This window comes from Hakea prostrata, chromosome 8 (genome assembly GCF_041222555.1).
Source record: "Hakea prostrata isolate BN-2017 chromosome 8, UWA_Hpros_2, whole genome shotgun sequence".
Lineage (NCBI taxonomy): Eukaryota > Viridiplantae > Streptophyta > Magnoliopsida > Proteales > Proteaceae > Hakea > Hakea prostrata.
In genome coordinates, this window is record NC_142607.1 from 11007091 (window position 1) to 11022685 (window position 15595).

General features: G+C 37.5%; 2 protein-coding genes and 1 non-coding gene across 3 annotated transcripts; 1 reads left to right on the plus strand and 2 right to left on the minus strand.

The window, feature by feature from the left end:
* Nucleotides 1-1518: 1518 nt before the first annotated feature.
* Nucleotides 1519-1609, minus strand: TRNAY-GUA (transfer RNA tyrosine (anticodon GUA)). Its single transcript is given in 2 exon segments — nt 1519-1554; nt 1573-1609. It is a non-coding gene; the product is annotated as a tRNA-Tyr (tRNA).
* A 2253-nt stretch (nt 1610-3862) lies between these two features.
* LOC149006856 (1-aminocyclopropane-1-carboxylate oxidase homolog 1-like) lies at nt 3863-5713 on the minus strand. Its single transcript, XM_089167147.1, has 3 exons — nt 4921-5713; nt 4503-4824; nt 3863-4413 (listed from the first exon to the last, which is right to left on the minus strand). Exons 1-3 carry the CDS (start codon nt 5514-5516, stop codon nt 4162-4164), a joined length of 1170 nt encoding a protein of 389 aa, XP_089023273.1. The 5' UTR covers nt 5517-5713; the 3' UTR covers nt 3863-4161.
* A 3513-nt stretch (nt 5714-9226) lies between these two features.
* LOC149006857 (transcription factor bHLH79-like) lies at nt 9227-14613 on the plus strand. The gene is made up of 6 exons (XM_089166549.1): nt 9227-10073; nt 10491-10697; nt 10902-10967; nt 11094-11162; nt 11248-11319; nt 14141-14613. The coding sequence occupies exons 1-6, from the start codon at nt 9729-9731 to the stop codon at nt 14267-14269; spliced, it is 888 nt and encodes a 295-aa protein (XP_089022675.1). The 5' UTR covers nt 9227-9728; the 3' UTR covers nt 14270-14613.
* The last annotated feature ends 982 nt before the right edge of the window (nt 14614-15595 follow it).

Here is a 15595-nt window from a genome sequence, read left to right on the forward strand (position 1 = left end):
TGTGAGCTTTTTTCCCTTTAAAACTAAAAACTAAATACTAGACAAAAGAACTTCAAAAAATCCGACCTGCCGGATTCGAACCCAGCGACTTCATTCCAGGACCAAACATCAAATTTTACAGATTACCCTACACTCCTCCGCTCTACCAACTGAGCTAAGGTCGGTTGCTGAATAAAGGAGCACCAGGTAATTTATATATTAAATTAACTACTTTATCTAGATGGGCCACCAGCAATAATTGTCCAACATAGATGGTAAAATCAGACTTAGAAGTATAGATAAATGAATATTTACTATCATAAGGTTGCTCAATTAGAGGGTGATGGTCGCTGGCAAGGGGAGGGGCAGTGGTGATGCCGGCAAGGTAAGGGAAGAAGATGGGTTAAGGGATGAGATTTTGCCTTCACCCACCTAGGGTTGGCTTTAGATGGCAAATTTACAAAGGGGCATTAGCATCTTTATGCACAAAGAAGGGTAATTTTGTCTTTTCCAACCCTCACTTGATGGTCAAAAGGCTTGATCTTCAAGAGGGATAACTTGATATATTGCATTATGCTATGGGGGACGTCGCAATATCTTTTACATATAAAGGAACAATCAAGAATATAGCCCCACTTAAAGAGCCACCTGAAAAAAACTCAAAACCCTTTGTCTTTTATTTAAGTGATACACAATTTACAACTATGGGAAGTTGATATTCATCATATTGAATGCACAATTTACAACTATATGCTCCTCATGAATCATATTTATGGCAAAATCTCATTCCCTTTTGTAGGTTACTGTGTTTTTCTTTTATTTCTAGATCAATAAAACAAGGACCAAATGACTCAAGTATGACCGTTGAGCGCCTGAGAAACCACTTCGGAGCGAATCATGATCATCAATTGTTCTAATCTGTTCAAAATCCTTGACAGGTTGAGAGTAGTGTTCTTAAGCTTGGATGGGCCAATTTGTCCGATCGGATCGGCTTAGATCAATGCTGATATTAAACCAAGTTCTCCTCTCCAGACGACTGTAAATGATTTTTGGGAAATTTTTGATGCCATCCCGAGGTACCATCTAAGGGCATGTTTGGTAACATGAATCAAGAGATTTCAAATCTAGATAGATTCATGAATATGAGAATTATACCCGTTTGGTTGTAAAAATCTCTAGATTCATGAAATCTAAAGATTCATATTTTTACACTAAAAACGTGAATCTGTAGATTTATAGGTAAGGGGTGAAATCCAGAGATTTCAAAAAAGTTATACATTTGCACATTCACAAAAATCACGTCGATCAAATAGTTTTTTTAGACTGAATCCACAAATTTCATCTCACAACAAAACATTTAATTTTATAAATTATGACTCCATAGATTTGAAATCTATAAATTTGAAATCTCTAGACTTAAGGAATGACATTTAGAGCCTGTTTGGTTACATGAGTCTATAAAACTAAATTTTTTTCATAAAATACAAGACAAAAGATGTTGATTTCACCATTCAAGGCTATTCATGGTTTTTCTAAAAATCCGACCTGCCGGATTCGAACCAGCGACCTAAGGATTACCAATAGGATTCCCCACTACAGTCCTCCGCTCTACCAACTGAGCTAAGGTCGGTTTATGAATTATAAACTATAGGAATGCTAATTAATTTAAGTTTTGTAAAAATATCACCCACTAAACCTAATAGAAATAGTATGCCAATTTTCCAAAATTCGGAATGGGTGGGAGGAATAAATCCAATTTAAATTTTCTACATAAAAAATTAAAAATAAACAAAAATTAATATATATTAAATGATTACTCAGTGGATATGACCGAAATTTCTAAGTCATTGTCACAGTTATAGTGTAAGTGTTGTTAAAAGAGGGTCACGGGCTAGAATGTTATTGTGAGACATGGGTCTAAATTAGGGAATATGAGAGAATATAGGGATAGAGAATTCATACGACTAGAGGGATACCCTAGTCTATAAATATAACTAATAGAGGTAATTGGAAGAGATTCCCTTGATAACACCAAATCAAAAGCAAGACAAATGGAAGAGTAAAAGAAGAAAATTGCAAATGAATTGACAGCAAGAGCGAGACTCCCACTAATCACTTGAAAACATTATAATCTCAATTGATTTTATGTAAGCACCTATGTATGAATTGAACCAGCATATTTACTTATTTTTAATTATTTTATATTTATCTTTTTAAATATTTTATTAAAAAATGTACCCATTTTGGCACAAAAATCGTACATACTATACAAGATTTTGTGTCAAGATGGGCCAGAGAAACGTGTCCATCTGTATCCAACCATACAAGATTATGGCAATGATTCTGTGCCAAATTTGTCCACTTCAGCACAGAAACATAAAAAATGGATTCTATGCTGAAGTGGGAATTTTGGCACAGAATGATCGTCATACAACCCCATAATCTCCTAACTTTCTCTTTGGTTTCTTCTTCCTCTTCTCCAATTTCATATTTTAAATGGTTGTTCTCCCCCTCTAATACTTTCTCTTTGGTTTCTTCTTCCTCTTCTCCAATTTCATATTTTAAATGGTTGTTCTCCCCCTCTAATATCCCTCTGCTCTAAACTTTAGATAACGAGACTGGTTAAAGTTTTCTGTAAAGATACACCATTTAATTTATGGGTAATTTTCATCTGGACCCCCTGAGGTTTGGTCTATGTCATTTTTAGTCCAAAAAAATTGAAACTTTGCATCTGCCTCCCCTGTACTATAGAAAAAGTCAATTTAAGGACAAATTATCACTTTAATGACAAATTTACCCTTTTTTTAATTTAAAAAAAAACATAGGAAATAAAAATGAAAAAAAAAATTTAAGTTAATATTCATTTGTGATTCTCGAAATCCAGTTCTTCAGAACTATGGCGAAACACCACAAAGCAACCGTCTAAGAACATCAAACACTTTGAATGTTTCTTCATTCAACTCATTTAACTTTGAATCCCTAGCTTAAAGCTCTCTTGTTTAACGGGGCTACTTTGGAAAACTCAGGTAAGTAGAAACAAGATTCAAGGATTTGAAAAAGGGAAAAAACCCTAGTTTTGAAAGAAAAAAATTATCTACGAATTGCAGAAAGCTTGATGGAGAGTTAGATTTGAGAAACCATGGCTAAAGTCGAAGATGTTGTGAAGCAATCATTGGGGATTTGGGAGAAGCTGTTGTTGGCATGTGCCATTAACCGTCATGGAACCAATAGCGGGGAATCTGTGGCTATGGAAATATAGAACCGAAACACTTCTCTTCGTCTTCTGACACCACCATATTGTAAACAGAAATATCATGACCTTAAACACCGGTTCATGGCGAAAGACGATAAGAAGACAAATCTAAAACGTCTGACATAAGAAAGATGTGATTCCATGGCTCGAAGATAAGACTCTGTCGGAGAAGACAAATCTGAAACTTCCGACGATAAGAAAGATGTGATTCCATGGCTCGAAGGGTTAAGAAACTTCATGGGTGAGCTTGACGCGAGGTTCAAGGGCATGATGTTTCGATCTTAAACAACTCTTTTGATTTCGAATGGCATGATGTTTCGATCTTAAACAACTCTTTTGATTTTGAATGGCATGATGTTTCGATCTTAAACAACTCTTTTGATTTCGAATGCTAACAATCGTATTTCTCTGGTTCAAAGATTTGAATTTGAATTTGAATTTTTTTTCTTCATGTTTTGTTTAAATTAAAAAAAAAAAAAAAGAATAAGGGCAAATTTGTCATAGAAGTGATAATTTGTCCTTAAATTGACTTTTTCTATAGTACAGGGGAGGCATATGCAAAGTTTCAGTTTTTTTGGACTAAAAATGACATAGACCAAACTTTAGAGATGAAAATTACACCATTTAATTTATTCACCAAAAAGTGAAAGGTACACCTTATTATTATTCACCAAGAAAAAAGGTACACTATTTATAAATCAGAACTGAATATTCATATCCAAGTCCAACTAGTGGAGATAAACATAACCTAGAAGCATATCTTTTATGATACTGATGCACAATTTACAACTTTCTCTGCAACTATAGACATTTTACCCCACTTCGGTTGGGTCCTTTGGGATTGTTGCAGGGTTCTACTCTTTCATTTGTTTATAATTTCCACGGACTAAATGAACTGCCAAACATGAATCTATATTTTCCACACAACTTCACAACTTGAAATGTGTCAGAGCAGAATTCCCATCAAGCCCTTTTGAATCATAGTAAGATATGAAATCTTTCAATGAAGTCTCCCTGTATAAAGGTGGATGATCTTCTGATAACAGTTCCTTGATAGGGCCATAAATCTTTGTGGATGGATGAAGATGTGTGGTGAAGAAGCAAGCTACAGATACTCTTGGGCCAACAGTGTTTGCTAGGACCCTGTGCTCAACACTTTTAAACCTGTCATTAGACATAAGCTGCAGGTACAGAAACAGGAAAAGCAATCAGATATCTCATCTTCTGAAATACATAAGCTTTCAAGGAAGGTAAAGCCAGTAGTGCTTGCCTGTAAGAGGTCTCCAATGTTTACAACCAGAGCTCCAGGCAGTGGGGGAACATCAATCCATTGATTTTGATGAAGAACTTGGAGCCCACCAATATGGTCTTGCAGAAGGATGGTGAGGAAATCAGGGTCAGAATGCTTGCTGGTCCCCATTGTAAGCTCAGGCTCAGGGCATGCTGGATAGTAATGACCCAGGATTACATGCCCTGCTGCACAATCCATCTCTTTCAGGTGGTGAGGATTGAGACCTAGAGCTTCTGATAATAGCTCAATCAACACAAACCCTAATTTCCTAACTTGCTCAGAGTACTCTATCATTGCATCTCTGCAAAATCAAACCCAACACCTAAAAACTGAGCTTCTTTCAAACCCAAAATATATATATCAAATCAAGATGATCGAATCTTCTTTTATAAAATACCTGCAAGCCACGGGAAATTCATCTGGGGTAGGAGGCTCAGGGCCCATCACAAAGAACAAGGTATCTCTCCAATTGGCAGAGGGTGACTTGTATAGATCGAAATTGCTAACGTACTTGACCTTCCTCATCAGCTCACGGGAATAAAATTCCATCTTCACTTCCGTTGGTTGCTCATGGAACCTCCTTGTTGCTTCTAAAATTTCGTCCAGAACACTTGGAGGGATGCCATGATTGGCAACCTGAAAGAAACCCCAGGGCTCCGACGCACGACGGAGTTCATCCAAAATCTCCCTGCGGTTGCAGGGAATCTCAGTTTGAGAATCTGAGCCTGCCAGACCCAGGTCTATGACGGGAATCTTCAAGTTTCCGACTAAATCACAAGAACTCAACTTGTTCTCACTCTTCTGAAGCTGAAGCTCATCAGGGGGTCTAATGAACATGCGGGGAATCTTTGCTACGCCGGCATCAATGAGCCCTTTGACACCAGCTTTGGAATCATCAAAGGCCTTGAGTTCTTTCTCTCTATCATAATTCGAGGAGATAGTGTTGTGGAGAACTTCAACTTCTCCGTTTACCTCAGACTCAGATCTCACCATGACTGATTGAGCATAAAACCTTTCTTCTTCACTTCAATTTAATTCATGGGATCCTTGGCGGAAGTAAGGAGCAGCAGCAACAGTAGATAAGCTGAGTAGGAAGAGACAGAACAAGCCAGTATCTCCTGGTGAAGTAACGTGGATCCTGGTGGTTCACTGATCCATTCTGGGTTCAGCCCTTGGTCAACAAATAAAACTGTGAAACGTCCAACTACCATTCAAGTGATGAGATGGGATGGCTATATCCTTCCACCAATATGATTCCAAACAGATAATTTCTAAGGAAACTGTTGCCCAAATTTTTTTTCTCAAGGACAACTCAAAAATCTCATCTATAAACCCAATCAAAGAAATCCGTGTGTTCTTGGGGGAAGAAAATAACCACCATCCATGAGAAGCTTTCACCGCCTAATTTGCTTTGCTTATCCCAGAAGCATCTACAAAGGCCTGGAAATGACAATCAATATTTACATCATTAGCTACAGCAGAATTGGAGGAGGGTATGTAGGCATCAATGCAATGGGGTTTGGCATTTCAAGCCTGGGGGTTTGTTATCAGGGCCCATGATGAAAAGTGGTGATTGTGGTGTGTTTCTTTTTTGAGTTCGATGCGGCTTTATTAAGCCGGGAATGGAATATTAATATGCATTAGAGAGAATCGAACCCACGACCATTTCACTAAGAGGTGTTGGTTTCAACCACTAGAACAATTATGCATTGGTGGTGATTGTGGTTTCACATCTGGTCTACTTTGGTGATGTTTTGGTTGGAGAAGCTTTGGCATTGAGGGATGGTCTCATCTTTGCAATTGGAGAAGGTTTGGATTATCTCTTGGCTAAGTCGGATGATCAGGTGCTGATAAATGCAATCAATCAACTCAATAAGTCCAGTTCAACCTTGATTAGGGAATTGGTAAGGGATATCAGTCACTTGGGAGAATCTCTTTTAGATTGTAAGTTTTTGTTTGTTCCTGGTTAGCTATAGGTTAAAGTGTGGCCGACCGCTTGGCTAGGAGGGACATGTCCATTTCAAGAATGATGGTTTGCCTAATTTCAATTCCTGATTCCATGTTTTTGTGAATTCAAGGCCAATGTGTTGTTTCCGCTCGTTTTTGTGTGAGCCTTCTCCATAGTCTTTTTTTTTTTTTGAATGAGGTTCATTTGGGCCAGCTTGCGCACACCACGACTACATCCTCAAGGCGTTTTTTATATAATTAATATAGGCGGGGCTTCGCCCTTGGTCCCGAGGGGATTCGAACTCGACCTCCTATGTAGAAGCGTTGGGCTTTGCCAACTGATCCACCCCTTTGGGATTCGAACTCTGACCTTCTCCATAGTCATCCTGCACAATTAATACTCAGTACCGATCTCAACCATTCGTTTCGCAAAAGTTGGTTTCAACACTTTTGCAAAATAGACGGTCAAGATTAAAATTTCAGTCAATCTTGACTATACGTTGTAGATGTTCCACATTAATTACGTAACACCTATGCAAAATCTATAGTGAGTACCCAAGCAAAATCGATGGAAATTAGGTATGCATCATTTTGACATAACCAATTGGCTGTCATATTCTACATATATAAGTAATCTAGACAGGACACACTAACAAATCCGGAAATTGGGTTTGGTGTAATTCTATTTTGGGAAAGAGAAGTGGGCAATTAGATATTTGAATGTTTTGAAGTGAGAATAAGAGTTCAAACAAAGTAGATTTCATGACAGGTTTTGGTATCTATTTTGCCACGTGTCATCTGTAATTTGGATTTTGACAGATTTAATAGTCGAAATCACCATGTGGCCTCTCTTTCTCCACATGTGCATGACCAGTAAAATTTACCAATGAATTGTGTGTTTGGCACCTGCATCTTCATTGCTGAAATTTGATATTAAGATTGATTCTTTCCTAACATGATTCTAAAGATCATTTTTGATGTTTACCAAAGTGTTTTTCGAGTTTGGTATTCTTTTCCAATCACTGTGGATTTGAATCCCTTTCCCATGTGGTGCCTACAACATTAACTTCACATTTCTTTTCTTATTTCGTCTCATTCAAAAGTAGGTGAGATAATAAAATCTTTTATAGATCTTGAGAAAAGAAACAAAGAGTCTTTCTCTTCCCATCTAAATTTTGGTATAGACTATAGAGGAAGACCTTCTCATGTATACTTCCTCAATGCTTGGCATGAAAGGGAAGTATGAAGTGATTCCACCCCCACATGCACCACCCATTATAGAATTTTGGTGTACATGTTAATTTAATTCGTATAATATTAATGACATTTTAATGTGGATTTTTTTTGTTCTTTCTTTCTTTACGGATTTGGGGATTTTTATCTTCTCAAGTTCGGTACATTCACATGGTGCATTGGACAATATATTAATATATCTTAGTCAGGTAAAACACTATATAGAAATATCATTCAATACATCATGTGGATACATTAGGTAGCATAATAGACTTGAAATAATAAAAATCAAGCCAGGTATGTGCCCGATGGTAAAGATTCTTTTGACTTTTAGTGTTCTAACTCTGGACTAATGGTATGTCACTCACTAAAGCCAGTTGCAAACTGATAAATACACATAGAATCGAGGTTAACCTAAATTAAATATTGAGTTGAATAGGTCGGTTCAATCAGTTCTACTTTAGTTTCAATGATTAATGAAGTAACAAGGTTCTCTATCTACGAGTAGGTAGAGGGTAACACTATATTCACAACCTTCTATTACAGATGCAGGAGGGTGATTCTATCTTCATTTTTTTTGGTAATAAGGTGATTCTATCTTTCATTTGCAATATCAATGCTCATAATTAGACCCTCTTCTAAATATGTAATGAAAAGTAAAAAAAATACTACAATATGTGTGATTAGATGATTTAGATTCAAGGAGAAGAATGTAATTTGCTTCATTAAAGAATCGAAGAATTCAAAATTACAACAATGCGATCTTAAAGCATTATGAACATCGTATCCTTGGATGAGTCTTTATATAGCATTGTTTAAGTATGTAATCTCCCTCGCATTGTTTAACAATATAATCTCTATAGGGCAATACTTGCTAAACAAATATTTGGCTCCTCTCCTTGAAAGAGGATCTCTTAGTGAGTGTTCTTGATAACTTATAGAATTTTGCCATGTGTAATATTTTAATTTAAAAATATTCATTTTATTTTTCTAACTTTTGGATTAGAAGATTATCCCGATCTAGATCTTATATAACTCATTAAGCAGTTCTTATTGGGAGAATCACTTTTAAGGAGAGAATCCAAACTCCTAAAAGACTAATGATTTAGGTTGAAATAGCCTAATGCAAAACGTTTTCAACACAGGATCAACGTACCAAGGACACGTGGCGAGATCTTCACAGTCCATTCGATTGATAACTAGTGGTCCAACAGGATAAGATTGTATTACATGCGCATGTGCCGAACAGTTTTCTAGATTTTATTGCCCAGCGGTAAATGAACTGTGAAATGAAGGTTAGATAAGTACTAATGACAATGATTAGTGTAAACACCTTATTAATATAAACCGTTACGGTACTAAAGCCGATATATCGTAATCCTGAAAGTCCAAAATATCGTTGTCAAAATTAACGTCTCCGTAAGTTGCCGTTGCGTAAGCTGTACTTGTGGGTTTTGTGACCCCCATCACCAAACAGTTCCAACGGCGGACCCTGCGATAAAAGCTCTCCGTGTCTACTTCTTTACAACTCCCGAGGTCTCTCTCTCTCTCTCACTCTCACAGACACTGTTACTGGTGCGGAAAGTGCGCAGTAGGCGCATTGCGCACCTATCTCCAGTGAAGAGACGAAGACGATATCATCAGAGATTCAGAGACCACACGACTCTCTGCTCTGCTTCTGCTTCTGCTTCTGCTTCTGGTGTTTGTCTTGTTCCACACAAAAACTCTCACTTCTTCGTCTCTTTGCGAGTTGTTGTCTTTATTGTTGTAGCAGTAGTAGTTTCTAGCTTTCGTTTTCAGCGATGCTTGGAAGCTTTCTCACTCTTGCATTTACCTCTAAAATGGCAGTAGCAGTTCAAATGTAGATTTAGCAGCTGAGTCTGTGGAGTTTAGCTAGGGTTTTCGGTAGTAGTTTCGACCTGATTTGGTTGCTTTTCTTTTTGATGTAACGAGAAGAGCGCCAGGTTTAGCTTAGATGAGAAATTCGAAAGCTTTTAGATTGTTTGATGAGTTTTGTGCTTGGAGATGGATCCTCCTTCTCTGATCAACAATGCTGGTTCTCTTCCCTCTGCGAGCGCTTCTTCTTATGGTTTAACTGAGATTTGGCCGTTTTCGCTTAACGGAGGTCGTGGTTTTGGTGTCTGTGAACCAGTTGATATGTTGGGATTGCAGAGGAATCATTTCGGGCAGAACTTGCCTGGATTCGGGGAGACTACAGCGAGTGGGATTGTGAATCGAGATCAGTCAGTCGATGAGTCAACGGTTACGGAGCATAGTGGTAGCCGTGGTGGAGGTCGAAGGAAACGTAGAGATGTGGCTTCGGAAGATGATTCGTCTAAGTTTGTTTCTACTAGTAGTGGCAATGAAATGGTATTCAACTGTTTATTGTATTTGTTTCTCAAACCCCCCCCCCCCCCCCCACCCCAAGCCAATAATATCTATTCTACCGATTGATGTTTACATTTCTTTACTTAGTTTTTGTTATGGTCAACTTCATTTTAGATTATTCCAGCAATGGAACTCTCCTCTTTTAGTAATTTTCACTTTTGCTGGAGTGAGTGACGGTTCCTGCATAATCAAGGAATTGGATTAGAACCAATTCTATTGGATCTGGGAAAGAATTTCTTGGACTTGTTTTATTTGTTCCTCTGTAAAATTTATTACTGATCTATTCTGGGGCTGCCTGGTTCTTCCAAATTGTTAGAATTGTAGTCTTGGACATATGTTAAAGAACTGATCTTAACTTTATTAGTGATGTGGTCTTATTTAATTTTTCCATTTTACCAGAATGATTCAGGTGGTAAGCGTCAAAAGTTTTCAGGATCTGGAGATGAAAATGGCGATTCAAAAGCTGCTGACGTGGAATCAAATTCAGGCTCTGGCGATAAGCAAGCTGATCGAAAAACACAACCTGCAGAGCGACCTAAACAAGATTACATCCATGTTCGAGCAAGAAGGGGTCAAGCGACCGATAGCCACAGCCTAGCAGAGAGAGTAATCCACTTGTCACCTGTGCTATTCTTTGAATGTGATTCTAAGATTTTACATGAGAAAATTCAGCTTAGGATTTGGATAATAAGATTAGCAGGTTTCAATTGTTTCTTATCTGAGTATAGCTGTGGGACATAAATAATAGAATGATTTGGTTACATTCACAGAATTCAAGCAAGAACACTTACTGATCAATTTGTTGCACAGGCTAGAAGAGAAAAGATTAGTGAGAGGATGAAGATTCTTCAGGATTTGGTCCCTGGTTGTAATAAGGTGCCGTATATATGTTCAAATTTTTTTTATTGTGAGTTTGTTATTTTGCATCTTGGCATGTGGAGATTGAGGTCTGCACATAGAACATCCAATATCTGTTGGTAAGCTGTTTATCCCTTTGAGCAGGTTATTGGGAAAGCACTTGTTCTTGATGAGATCATTAATTACATTCAATCTCTCCAGCATCAGGTTGAGGTAAGTCTAGTTTGTATTTGTGATAGTTGTTTCTACCTTCTTGAAGCAAGCACAAGTTCTAACAATTCTTTGGATTTTTTTTTAGTTCTTGTCCATGAAGCTTGAAGCTGTTAATTCAAAAATAAGCCCTAGCATTGAAGGATTCCCTCCCAAAGATGTAAGTTCGAGTAAAATGTTGAACACATTTTGCATGGCACTAACTTTTCTTATGAAAATGCCAATTCTGTTAATTCCTTGCTGTTATGACCTTATTTTTTGTGGGCTGGGGTGGGTGTAGGTTTGGTGGCAGTTTTGAAAAAGGCTTATGGTAGGCCCTACATTCTCAAGGGATGAACCCCTAAACCATGAAGCTAAGATCTTCCCATATTATATATATATATATATATATATATATATATATATATATATATATATATATTCTTTTATTATCTTTTAATTTCCAAATGTCACTACAGAATTTAAATGAACAAACATCAAGATTGTTTATTATTTTTTTCTAGAAGGTCATTTGGTATTAATAATTTGAAAAGAAAAATTACAAGCAAGATATTAGATTTTACAAATTCTTGAACCTCAGAAACTTCAGCATGTCATAACTCTAAGCAAAACCACAGAGATTGTGGACACTCTTCTTCAATTTGCCTTTAGAAATGAAAGGGCGCGGTCTACCGGATGCATCAAAATCCATCTCCCTACCAATCGTCTCTGGCCAAACTTCTACTACTGCTGAAGTGCAGAGTCTTGCTGCTGATCCTGCCTAAAAATCTGCTGTAGCATCTGTTTCCCAATAACAATTAGAGATCTTCACCTAGTTTGTAATAAGAGAATTGAATATTTTGTCCTGTAGGGATGTTACAATGAGTAGATCTAGTTTAGAACTGCTAGCTTTGTATTTACATTGTTTGTTCCATACTTGTCATCAAATATGCTTCTGGAGAAGTAGTTACGATGTACTCATATATGCATGTATGTTGATGGAATCCTAGAGCACTTATTAGTTTAGATTAGGATTCTCAGGACCAGCCAGGATCACAGGGCAGAAATTGAACCAGAGCTGGGATATTTTTGATAACTTAAATGAAGCAATTTAAAATGGATTGAATTTAGGTTGAAGGGCATCAGAACTTGTGTTAAGCTTTCAAAATTTGGGTCCAACACAATGGCTGTATTGGGAGTTATGTCACTGACTTGAAAATAGCAACCCACTCAAAACAAATTTGGAAACCTGCAGTACCATTTGAACAGCATGCACAGGTCACCTGGAGAAGAAGATCGGAGATCTATATGTTACTAGAAATTTAAAAGAAATCATATGTGAAATCTGCATCAGAAATGGATACAAGAGATGGATCAAACCGATGGAAGAAACAGGGGTATAGTATACCAACGGTGCAATGATTCAATAGAACAAGGGAGGAAAATCTAAAAACAAAGGGGGGGGGGATCTAAAACTGAAAATCAATGTGTAGTAATAAATAAAATAACAACTGGGTCGGGCCTTAGTGCGATGGTTGGTGGACCACAATTGTAGCCCAGGTCAAGGTATCAAAACAGTCTCCCACCAAAAATCGCAGGGGTAAGGCGCATAGTAAAGTTACCCTGCTGGATTTTGTTTTTGTGGAAGCCTTTGGCACTGGGTTTGCCTTAATAAATAAAGTACCAACAGCTATTACATGAAGTATCTTTATCAAAATAGAGCTATGAAAGTTCTCCATGCAAGGACTAACTACTTTAGAAAATACCTGCACCCAATCCCATGGAAACCTTCATAATGGCCAACATATTGCTGGTTGGCCATGTTGTCCCTGCCAGCGTGTGGGAATTAAGAGCCTGCACATGGTTATCAACATAGATGAGATCTTTTTATTCCAGAGGGGCAGGGCGGTAATTTGTGTGCTCCTTTGTCTTGGTACAGAAGTCATGTGACCAAGGCACCAAGCAGTTCTTTCTTCCCTTTCTGACTATTCTGGAATTCTTCTCTACATGGGTAACTAGTGTGCCTCACAAATCTGACCAAATAATCCTCTTGTAACTGCTGAATAATGACAGAAATGGGGCTTGGCTTGTGCTCTTAATAATATTAGACATGGGCCCTCAAACACTGGATTTACTGATGGGGACAAAATCTGGATTGGGCTTTTCCCATTATCTACATCACATGACCGACAAGTTTTGCATCTCTATCCTAAATTGTTTGCAATGTGAAAATCTTCCATGCATTTATTGTGGTGCCTCTCTTAGAATGGGATTGTAATTCACCCATTTTTCCACGTTACATATACTTTAACCTTCATTTTACTGGTCTTTATGGGCAGTGAATTTTTTTTTTGTTGGGGGGGGGGGGGCGCACTTACTGCATGGTCTAGAGTAAGCACTTTCATTATTTAAATGTTGTGGCAGATGAATTAAGATAAAATCTGAGGCCTCAGATTACCTTGAAAGGACCCTACATATAGAATCTGTTTATTTCTCTTCTTCTGCATTATACCTTGAATATGATTTTACAGCAATCCTGAAATGAAGTTCTGCATCTGAAGGTGGCTTCCTCCCCTCTCCTCCCTATATTTATTGATTACATACATATTAATAGAAGGGTTTCTGGTCTGCCAATTCCCATGCAGAGTCTTGGTGCAGTGGCTCATTCTACCACGTGGCATACTTATGGCCCTTAGATATCCAGTGGTTGAATTTGTCATTTGACTCGTCCACATTGTGGAATTAGATGTTCAGAGTGGAGACACCAGGGAACTTTTGCCTAAATTTAGTACTATAATTAATAAATGATCTCCTTGCTTCACCCATTTTGTTTAAGTATTTAACCATTTCCCACTTTGATAGTTTATGGATAGGCTTTTTGTCTTCCCTCCGAAACAAGATAGCTGGAGATTATTGGTTGGAGATGTTTCATTTGTGAATTATTGGTCACCCAAAAAAAGGTTATTGGTCTATCATCTAACCAGTTAAATTTCCTGTTTCAGTTTGGTGGACAAACATTTGGAACCACTGGAATGGCATTCAGTTCACAAGAAACAAGAGATTATGGTCAAGGATCACCAGAGGAGTGGCTGCACATGCAGGTTGGTAGCAGTTTTGAGAGAACAACATAGTTCTAGGGAATCCTCCTCAGTTGGCAAGAAGGGCATCAAACAACCTGTTCCCTTCATCATGACTGTCAACAAATATTTCCTCATGTCTTAATCAATCATGGGACCTTATTATTGTTTTCAACTTATGGCATGGAGCTGTTTGTTTAATTACATGCATGTGCTTGAATTGAAATCTTAAGCAGCCCCCATTCCTGTGTTGAATTTTCCATTCTTTTAGTTTCATATATCATCTAACAGGATTTCCTTTTCTCTGTTGTATCAAGGGACTTAATTCAGAACTTTCTATTATGAATGGTTCCTGACCTTTTTTCTATGACCTAAATCAAGAAATGAATTTTTTTTTTAATGGCTTCTGCTCTTGTATTAACCTTGCTTTTCAAGGAAGTTCGGGGCTCAATACTCTGTTTTTTATTCAGTTCTGTTTTGTTTCTTCATGCTCATTTTTCTCCTTCTCGGATAAAGTTTAGTAATACTAACTCAACTGAGCCTTTTTGTTTTTCTGAAAAAAAATGCTCATGAATATTTTAAAGAGGAAAACTGTTACATGGAAAGGGGGAAAATTGTGACACCATTCTTTGCTTTCACATGAGATTAGTGATTTAATAACCGTGATTTATCATATGATTGCTTGTTTCCAAGTCCAGGGGAAAATGTATACAGTAGGATAAACTAAATTTAGCAGAAGAATTTGTCTTCTTTGTATGAATAATGGCTTAGTATGGATAGACCATAATGTCCTAGTTCATTATACATGCTACCAAAAATGCATTTTCCCTGTTAAACTTGCAGTTGACAGTTCTTCATTACATAGTAAGTAAACAATTACCCATAAATTGGTGGTGGGGGAAGAGAAGGGTGGGTAGGGTAAGCTGACAAATGATGATATGTATAATTTCTATGAACTTGTTGCCAAGAATCTCCCCTCCCTGGCCACAAATTAGGGAGTGGGAAGTTACCCACTTGATGTCCTGTTTTATCTGGGTATCAGCTGTAACAAGGCTTCTTCAGCTGCTGATTCTATTAGAATGGGATACCTTCAGTTCCAAGTCTCTAGTCTGTACCTAGTTGTTTTCAGCTTTTTATTTTGACCTTATGCTGACTTAGTAATCATCTTTAGTGACATTATATATTTGGACTCATTAAGTCTTCCTTTTTACTATTTTTATATTGTATTTATGAAGCCCCAGTATCTCTGCTGTGTTGAGTTCCATTCTTCTGCTTTCTTAATACTCTTCCTCTCCCCTTCTACCCTTCTCACCCTCCATAACCCTTTGCTTGACCAAGTTGCTCCTTGGTCAAGGATTTGTGTGTTCACACTTCTAAACT

Bases quoted from the DNA above. Each gene is read 5' to 3' on its own strand.
- LOC149006856 (XM_089167147.1), bottom strand. From the start codon at position 5,516: ATGGTGAGATCTGAGTCTGAGGTAAACGGAGAAGTTGAAGTTCTCCAC. The intron at 4,825-4,920 runs GTATTTTATAAA...TTGATTTTGCAG, and splicing joins GAATTTCCCGTGGCTTGCAG to AGATGCAATGATAGAGTACT. The intron at 4,414-4,502 runs GCAAGCACTACT...CTGTACCTGCAG, and splicing joins ACATTGGAGACCTCTTACAG to CTTATGTCTAATGACAGGTT.
- LOC149006857 (XM_089166549.1), top strand. From the start codon at position 9,729: ATGGATCCTCCTTCTCTGATCAACAATGCTGGTTCTCTTCCCTCTGCG. The intron at 10,074-10,490 runs GTATTCAACTGT...CCATTTTACCAG, and splicing joins CTAGTAGTGGCAATGAAATG to AATGATTCAGGTGGTAAGCG. The intron at 11,320-14,140 runs GTAAGTTCGAGT...TTCCTGTTTCAG, and splicing joins AAGGATTCCCTCCCAAAGAT to TTTGGTGGACAAACATTTGG.